This window comes from Cupressus sempervirens, chromosome 5, assembly GCF_028749045.1.
Source record: "Cupressus sempervirens isolate cs-2001-9-10 chromosome 5, ASM2874904v1, whole genome shotgun sequence".
NCBI classification, from domain to species: domain Eukaryota; kingdom Viridiplantae; phylum Streptophyta; class Pinopsida; order Cupressales; family Cupressaceae; genus Cupressus; species Cupressus sempervirens.
In genome coordinates, this window is record NC_143122.1 from 506119974 (window position 1) to 506129931 (window position 9958).

The following is a 9958-nucleotide window of genomic DNA, read 5'->3' on the forward strand; positions in this document are numbered from 1 at the left end:
TCCACATCAAGGATAGAGAGTTATTTTGTGCCCAGGAACACACCTGGAGCACAACCATCATTAGAGGGCACTGCATGGTTCAAGGAGGTGCATGAGCAAATTGATATTGCAGCAGCTAATTTTTTGTTTTTCACAAATATCTCAATGAATGCGGCTGATAGTCCCTATTGGGTCAATATGGTGAATGCAATTTCAATATTGGGCAAAGGGTACAAGCCACCTAATTGCATGGATGAGTGGAAGGTTAGTATTTTACTATTTAGAAATTGTAAATAATTGTGATTCACTTTAGTACTATTTAGAAATTGTAAATAATTGTGATTCCTTTAAGTTCATTGTTATATTTTAGATCTTAATTGTTATAACTTATTTCCTATTTTTTTACTAACACTTTATTACACCTAAATTTTGTAGGTTGCTTGACAATGCGGTTGGTAGGGCAAGAGTATTGATAGAAGACCAAAAGAAAAAGTGGAAGAAGTATGGCTGCACCATTTTATCTGATGGGTGGACAGATGGAAGAAGTAGAACCATTATTAATTTCTTAGTTGCATGCAAAGATGATGTGATGTTTTGGAAATCTGTTGACGCCTCCAACAAAGTGAAAAATGCACACACATTGGCTTTAATGTTGGAGAATGTTGTCATGGAGGTGGGAGTAGAGAATGTGGTGCAAATAATCACAAATAATGCAGCAGCATATGTGGTAGCAGGTAAATTTAATTTTTTATGTTCGAATCAATATGAATCATGAATGTAATGGTATGGTATTATTCAATTTAGATTTGATGTAATTTGTAAATACTAAATATGTAAAGTTTGTAGCTAATTATTGATTTTTTGCTAATCTTTTAGGTAGAATCCTCCAAGAGAGGCATCCCACACTTTTTTGGTCACCTTGTGCAGCACATGTCCTTGACCTTCTTTTGGAGGAAATAGGAAAGCTTGATTGGGTGAGTCCAGTTGTGAAAGATGCTAGGCGAGTCACCAAATATATCTATAATCACCCATGGGTTCTCAGTTTGATGAGAAAGGCCACTAAAAGCAAAGATTTGATGAGACCTACTATGACAAGGTTTGTAACGGTCTTCTTGACATTGCAAAGTATTCTTGACCACATATTGGCTCTAAAACAAATGTTTGTGTGTACTTATTGGGTTGCTTCATCTTACTCAAAGAGGCCCGAAGGAGAGGCTGTGGCACGGATAGTATTTGATGATAGTTTTTTTGCAAAGGCTAAGGAGATTGTGGAGGTAACTTCAAGAATCAAAACATTATATTTTTAGTTTATTCAAGTTTCATTCTTAATTCATAACTTACTATGTTATTAACTAATTTGTATTTTTCAAATTTCAAATGTAGATGTCTCTGCCCCTAGTTCTAGTCTTGCGCATATGTAATAGGCAGCAATCTCCAATGGGAGGTCTTTATGAGGCCATGGATAGGGCCAAAGAGGCTGTTAGAAGTTACTATCATGGGGACAGTCTCATATTTGACCCCATTTGGGAAATAATTGATAGGAGGTGGAACAATATGCTCCACCAACCCATTCATGCAGCAAGCTACTTCCTCAACCCCAAATTCAGGTACTATGATTGTCCTTGAAGTTGGGATTTTACTAAGACTTTATTTTACTTTACTTTTTAAGGTTGTGTAGTAAGACTTGATATCATTTTCTATTTGTTTTAGGGATGATGATTCCTACTCAGATCCTAATGGAGAGGTCATGGAAGGTCTCTCTAAATGCATTGAGAGAATGATATCCAATGAAGCGAAAAGAGACCTTATTGTGACCAAACAACAAGTCTATGTGGAATCGAGGGGTGATTTGTTCTCTTCTATGCTAGCAAAGAGAGCAAGATCTACTCAAGCACTAGATAAAGTGTCAAACTTTAAAACTTTTGCTAATTAATAAGTTGTGTTTCTGATTATCTTTTTTTATTGCTTTATAACTTTTTATATTTTGTTTTGCAGATTCTTGGTGGGCAAGTTGGGGTGGCAATACCCCCAATTTAAAGAAATTTGCTCTCAAAGTCTTATCCCAACCTTGTAGCTCATCCCATTGTGAGCGCAATTGGAGCTTATTTGAGTCCATCCACACAAAGAAAAGAAACACAATGACTCAAAAGCGGCTTAATGACCTTGTTTATGTGCACTATAATCTTAAGTTGCGCATAAAAAAGGCACAGAGTTTAGAACTACCTAGTCCACTTGATCTAGATGAGATAGATCCTTATTTTAATTGGACAACACAAGAGCCAGGTCCATTGTTTGCACCAGATGAGATCGCTGATTTAGAAAAGCAGGCCATGGAGGGGGATGTTGGAACTGATTTTCATTTCACAATGGATGACACTGAGGACGAGGACAAGGACGATAATGAATCAGGCTCAAAGGATGAGGCATTACCAGTGCCACATATAGGAGGAGATGCATCCTCTTCCAGGACGTCAAGCGAGGAGGCACAACCACAGAGTTCACAGTCACGCAACTCACGCCCTATCCCAGTGCAGGGCACTTCTTCGAGGACTAGACCCCTCGCTTTCCTACTAGTGCAACTGGAAAGAGGAAGATGTGATTGTATTGAATCTTGACGTATTTAGACTTTTAGTATTTACTTCTAGTTTGACAGATTGAAACTATTCACTATTTTGCTTCCTGCCATGAGCATTCCACATGAGAATGCAATTTTGTATGCACTATGCATATATATATATATATATAGACAGATTGAAACTATTCACTATTTTGCTTCCTGCCATGAGCATTCCACATGAGAATGCAATTTTGTACGAACTATATATATATATATATATATAAACTCTACTTGTTTCTTTTGTATTCTCTTTAATTAACTTATTAGATGAATCTTCTCATTAAATTTTGTAAAATAAATGTATTTTTAATTAAATTTCAGCAGTTTTTTTAAGTTCCCGAGTTTTTCCGAGTTTTTTTTAAATCGCCAAGTTTTTCCCAATTAAACTTTTGGGGGGCTTGACAAGTTTTTGCCTTTGGCGAGTTTTCCAACTATGATTAGAAGTATATACGATCTGGAGATTAAAACCATCTTAGGAAACCTCATCATCATAGTCAACAATATACATCTGTGGTCCACATCATTTTGCCGCTACCTATCTAAACTGTGCACATAGTCTTAGGTCTCCATTGCCCACGACACCATTTTTGCAGAACTCGGTGATATAACATAAATATTGCTGCATCGCCTATATCTCAATCTGTTGACAATATAATCTCCTACAGTACTATAGGTGAAAATAATGATGCCGCTATGCTCCGTTTTAAAGGGAACTTCTATATAAATGTACACTTAAACCACTTTAATGAAGACATTGTTGACTTGACGGCTTCACCAGATATAGCTTATACTATGTTGAACATGAAAGTATGGACTCCGATTTCCCCACAATTTCTCCGTAAATTGTTTATGATTCTCGATATATGCAGGTCACCAATAATCTCCTTTTCTAATTACTCTGTCTAATTATAAATGGGCCCAATAGGAGAAGAAGTTTTGATTGGAGTGACTGATGATGAAGGCCTCAGTTGGAGAAGTATCAACACAACTATTTGTAACATTAAAATTGGGAGTTTCTATTTTGTGTTTTCACTTCAGCATGGCTTTTCTGATGTTTGAGATAACTCTTTAGCGTAGTCTTCAACTTGCTCAATGACTGGATTGACAAAGCTTCAAGATGCTGATTACAATTACAAATGTATTAGGAATGCAGCAAGGGATTTTCAGGAAGAGGATAGGAAGTAAATCAATTTAAATGTCTTCTCTGTCTGACTTGTTGGCATCAATATATTTGTGTTTTAACATTGATAATAATCTTCTTTCATGTGGTTCATAATCAATTCACTAACTATAAGTCTTTGGCTCTTATCTGCATTATCTATCATGTCTTTAATCACTTTCTTACATTCACAGCCTTGCTCTGATACCATGCTGAGTAACATGGATCGGTTTCTACAAATGTAATTACACTACCATTGTTATAGGTATGTTCCAAATGCAAATCCCAATCTCTTATAAATAAAAGAGCAGGAGAAATGTCTCATGAAGAGACATGTCTCTATGATTAATCATTATTAGTTAATATATATTAACAATATAAATCACAATATAACATATGTATTATATATAATTAATATATATATATATATATAGTATCTTACAATTAAATCAATCCAACTATAGCTATAATCTTTACAAGTCGTACCTCTCAATTCAGAGGGTGATTATCAATACAATGATAATCTATCCAACTGTTACTATTCCTTGTTCTTCGTGTTGGACATCTTGAGGCATTCCTTTAATCTCTTTTCGATGGACAAATCTGTTTACTAACAATATGGATAATCAATACTGATAGGAAATGTATCTTGCCTAAGTAGAGTTTGCTTGTAATAACTCATATCAGCCTACTATTAAGATGGCACCATTTATGGCCCTCTATCGACAAAAATGTAGAACTCTTGTAAGTCGGAACAGGATTGTGGATCGAATAATTGTTGGTCCCAAAATGCTCTTAGAAATGGAAAAGCGGGTAATTCAAATCCATCAAACATTAAAGGAGGCAAACGACCGCTAGAAGAACTATGCAAATGCTAAGAGAACTCCCAAAGAATTTGAGGTGGGGGAAAGGGTTCTCCTAAAAGTAAAACCACAGAAAAGTACTATCAAGTTTGGTAAAAATGCCAAGTTGGCCCCAAGGTATGTGTGACCCTTTGAAGTGTTGGAAGTTGTAAACCCTGTAGCCTACAAAACTGCTCTACCTCCAGCACTTGCCCGAATGCATAATGTGTTTCATGTGTCTTATCTTAAGAAATATATAGCCAATGCTAAGTATATTATTAAATGGAATTTCTTGCAGGTACAAGATCCAGGGGTGGTGATAATAGAACCACTCAGAATACTCAAGGTGCAAAAGCTACACTTATGAATCTAGATATAACCCAATGCAAGGTCCAGTGGAACCAATATGCTAAGGAGAATACTACTTGGGAAGATTATGATGAAAATTTCTAAAAATTTCCCTTTCATTTTCCAAGAATATGAACATTAGAAAGATACTATATTATTGTGTTCTAAATTAAGAATTTTAAGACAATATGGCAGCTCTTATATAAGAGTTATGATTGTTATTTTTATATAGTTATTTGTAACTATTCATCAATGACGATGAAACACAAGGGAGGGTATATTACATCCCATATTTATTTATTTTAAATGTTCTATATAGGCATTGAGATTTCATGTTAACTAGAAATACTCGGTTAAATTGGTTATTCGTTATGATTTCATGTAAACGGTTGGTTGTTCGTTATGGTTTCATGTAAATTGAAAATGTTTGGTTAAGATGGTTATTTATTATGATTACTTCAACTGCATTGGAATGTATTGGAAATGTACTTTTACTATGTTACCTTTCCTTTCGGGTGCGCGACAAAGGGGGTGTACTTTTACTATGTTGCCTTTCCTTTCAAGAGCACAACAAGGGGGGGAAGCATTGGCAAAGAGGGAAAAAGATACAAACACCAACCTGCTACCAAGAATGTCAGGTATCCGTCTAAACCACCTTGACCAGGGAAAAGCAGACTAGGGCAGACTAAATAATACCAGGTGTTGAATATGGGCTGACTAAAAAGATAAATATTCATATGAATGATAAATGAAATATAAATTGTTACCTTTAATTTGAAATCTGAATGTTCCACATTATTTGATGTTGGATGTATTTCACTATATATGTAATATTCATAGTATTCACGCGTATTTATATGTATGGAATATACATATACATACTTACATTTCTATATAACGTATATAAAAATAATAAGTACAAGGATACATAAGTATTATAGACATTTAGTATATGGGTGAAATTCAATTTCCATATTAACTTAATTTTTTTAAATTCAAGAAAAGTCCATCATCCTTTTACAAGTCGTTTCATTATTTTCGGCCTTTTATATTTCTTCCAGAATACTTGTCCATCAAACAACATTGTAAAATACAACTTCGCTGAAATTAATAAATGAGAGTATCAAGTATTTACTGGTGTTGATCTTTTGCAATAAACATACCTCACATTTAGTCTAATATCTACAAACAAACAAAACTCGGGGGAAACCATCCAGTGCAACGAATCTGCAGACAGGCCCTTCTACTAAACAGATAACACAACAGAAAAAAAAAATCAGATCAGGGGAGGTTCAGTTCACTGAGGCTCACTGTTACCCACTCATACCATTTTAATTCTCTCATTAAAGGAAAGCTAAAACCAATTAACATAAACCCATAAACAATGGATTGACAAACTAAAATATGCTTCATGTATTGATTTCATGTGCAATATAAGAGTACATCCTAGAAATTATAAAATGACAATATTTAGAGCTCGAAAATTTTGAATTTGATATTGTATCTAGAAATATTATACAACTTAAAACATTCTATCTAGACTCCTAAATTTGAAACTATTCTATTATTCTCTCTCAGATAACATTTCAAAAGGCTTTGAAAATGGTCCTAGGATTCTCTCCATTGGAATAAACAATGAATACAAGCTTCGAATCAATTTTCAAAACAAAACAAGATTACAACAGAAAAATATTTTCTAAGCAAAGGCAAGATGCCTGCGAGCTGTCTGGAATGAAATTGTATTGTTGAAGAAGGAAATCAAATCTTACAGAAGACAAGAAGAAACCTGAGGACATGGATGATGTATCACTTCCCCAACTGAATGAAACTGAACAACTAACAAACAAGAAATAACAGTTGGGAAGCAGAGATCAAGTCACTTGACAGCATTCATAACGTCTTCAACTGTGCCTATCTTAAGATAACCAAAATATAGACTAAACTCTTTCTGTAGCCTCGCCACTATCCATATGCCCTGCTAGCCAAAAAACAGTCTATTGATCTCTTTCTCCCATACTATGAGGTACAAACAGTAAAATACTTAACAATGGTAGACCCAAAGATAATGACTGAAAAGAAGAAACTATCAGAATCATTGAGCATCCACTGCTAGATGAAAGCACTTTGCTGCCTGACTGGAATGGAAATTCACACCAAACCAAACAGGGATGATAATGTGACGAAGAGAAAAAACATGCTGGTGGTAAACAAGCAAAGGAAGAAAAACTTGCCTAGTGAAGAAAGGATGGATCCCATGGAGGGGGTTTCCTTATAAATAGACCAACAGCCTATGAGAGTTTTAGGATTGTTTAAATGTGAGTGGTCACATGAATTGTATAGTGTATTATAACTTGAAAATTTCATCTCCTAAATATAAGGAAATTAGGGATATTTTAAATTTTAAATATACAAATAAAATCTGTTTTCTCTCTAAATTTTATTTTTATGTTAGGAAAAAATAAGTAGAATGTTCATGTGTGGCAGAAATTTTTCCTAAGCTAGAGGGGATATTTCCAGTCCCACCCCATTTTCACACACTCAAGTTAAGAGAGCTAAAAAACAGGGGTTTCTATTTTGGACGAAAAAAATTCTAAATAATACTGCGGCCAAAAAAAACTCATGGGACTTCCCTTTCCTAAAAAATAGAGCCCAAACCCCTTCATGGGACCCAGCCTTACTTTTGTAAGAAACAAATTCAAGGGAATACCTCATTTTGACCACATAGTTTAAAGTTGTAATCACAAAAAAACAAAGTCTACCATTCATATCTGCCTTCAAAAGCATGCAATTATCAAAAATAAAAGTTCAAAAGAGATACTCAGAACTCTACTGAGAATGATGAGAATTATACTATGAGCAGATGCCATCCTTGGCAACTCAGTGGTGTTATGCTATTTCCGTTTGCAAAGTAAAATCGATATTTTCAAGAACCAACTTTAGCAGATACTAGAAAACTTTCCCAGGCTTGCTATTTTTATAGACTTAACCTCTCTATGTAGAATTTGTCCAGGAATACGTACCTCTAACATGAAAGAGTGATTCGTCTTTCCAGTTGCTGGAAGCGCACAAATTAAACCCTTTGAAGGAGAAATGAAAGTCCAAGCAAGGCCCCACCTGGATGTTCGACCCTGAACAAATTCTGTGGTCTGTACCATGGTAACACCTGCCTTACGAAGACTTGCGGTAAGAGATTTCAAGTTTACTTTCCTCCCCACCATAGTGGTATACCACCTGAATGTGCACGTGCAGGAAAAAAGGGTAAAGAGAAAAAGTCATTGCTAGGAATCCATTTCTCAAACCAAAATGTTTGAACCCAAAACAGAAGAAATGTTTATAAAAATCTACCTAAAACGCTCCTTCAGTTGAACGCTATCTTCAATAATGCGAGTGATAAAAGCGTGCTCTCCACCAGGGCAAACCATCTCCTCCATAGTTCCGCCGCATGCAGTTCTAGGATTTGCACCGGTCTCCTCCATGCTCTCAAAAAAAGGCGGATTGCACATACAAAAATCGAAGTCCTCACCTTCTTTTATAACCCCTAAAAGTACCGACGGTCCCTCATATTTCCCGGATATGGCAGCAGATCCTTCAAAACTTGGACCTTTCAAATCTGACAGTTGTACAGGTTTTATTTCTTCGTTGGATTCTCCGTCCTTGGAGAAGGTAGATATCTCTGAATTGGAGTCCAGAACATATTCTTCGGGACCACTCTCTGTTTTGTGTCCAGGACTGAAAAGACACTCCGAAGAAGCTTCCTCAGTATTATGGGTGCACGGATTCTTGTCGAACTCGACTTCCCCTGCCTTCCTGACCTCAATCAAGTCAACCAGATGAGGGTTGCTCTCAACGTTCTTTTGAGCCCATTCAAGAGCCACAAGGGTCACATCTGCAGTCCCAATAAACAAATGTAGTTAATAAATGCCTACTTGCTCTGTTAAAAATCAACTAAACAACACTTTTGTTTCGAGCATGAAAGGATTTTTGTTGAAAGAGCAAATCATGGCGCATAATTTCCCGCGGCCCTCCAAAGCCCGAAAATTGAAACGGGGATGACGCCTCGCATCGTCGTCGTCATTGATCTCACTTAAAAAGAAAATATAAATTCGTTTAACGTGTAAAGGAGGAGGATTGTAGAGATAGAGTAATAGCGGATAAATAGAAGAGAAGAAAGCACCAGTGGCCACAAAGCGCCATCCATGTAGAGAAGCACCGAGCAAAGGATAAATACAGTTAGCACCGGTCCCTATATCGAATCCTCTCACAACATCTGCATCTGCACAGCTACTGGTTGGGCGTTGCCTTGGCATGAAGTGTGATGAGAGAAGGTGGTGGATCCAGTGTATATAGTTTAAGCGGTTGGGCACTGTGGGGCACAGCTGGCCGTCTGGAATCCACCAGTGCAGGTCAAAGTGATGGTGGAGGAGAACCCGAGTGAGCTCCCTAGTAGCATTAAAATCTCTCCATTCAATTCTGGGGCGCCCATTGCCATTGCCGTCTCGCCCGTACCAAACGTAGGGCTGAAATGAAGGATAGAGAGAAGCTAATTTGTGAAAATCGGGGGTGTCCTCTGCATACTTGAACCCAGCTTTCCGCCTGCTGCTCTCCTCTCGCGCGCGACTTTCCTCTCGCGCGCGCTTCCCACTCTCTTTCATGCCCAAATTAAATGGACTTCCCTGGTTTGTGAATGGACGTGCAGCAGTGCCCTTCGCTGTTTTTCCTGCGTTAAGGAAAAAAAGATCGCTTAAACAATGCTGCTGAGCTACACTAAATAATTTGAAAGTTCTACAGATTTTTATTTTCTAAAAGCATAAGCAAAAGAGATGTTGGAGGTTATTTAAAATTCTAGTTTTTATTTAATTTGTGATAAAAAAAATTAACAAGTACAAGAACAAGTTTAAAGGGCAGACACTAGATATTGCTAAATAGTACATTAACAAGTATCTGGTGACCAACATCAAGCACAAATAGCATGTTAGGCCTACCTCTATAAAAAACAAAGATGTAAATGTGACT

General features: G+C 36.5%; 1 protein-coding gene across 6 annotated transcripts in view; it reads right to left on the reverse strand.

Annotated features, from left to right (window-relative positions):
* Positions 1 to 9684, reverse strand: part of FIO1 (methyltransferase) — a 136550-nt gene extending 126866 nt beyond the window's left edge. For all 6 annotated transcript variants that reach the window (XR_016364816.1, XM_089831569.1, XM_089831568.1 and 3 more), the window contains exons 1-3: positions 9120 to 9684; positions 8291 to 8831; positions 7966 to 8176 (exon numbers count right to left, since the gene is read on the reverse strand). Coding sequence is in view for 5 of the 6 variants with exons in the window: in XM_089831569.1 (XP_089687695.1) it covers positions 7966 to 8176; positions 8291 to 8831; positions 9120 to 9597 (1230 nt within the window). In the remaining variant the exon portion in view is untranslated. The remainder of the gene's footprint in view (positions 1 to 7965; positions 8177 to 8290; positions 8832 to 9119) is intronic.
* Positions 9685 to 9958: the final 274 nt, after the last annotated feature.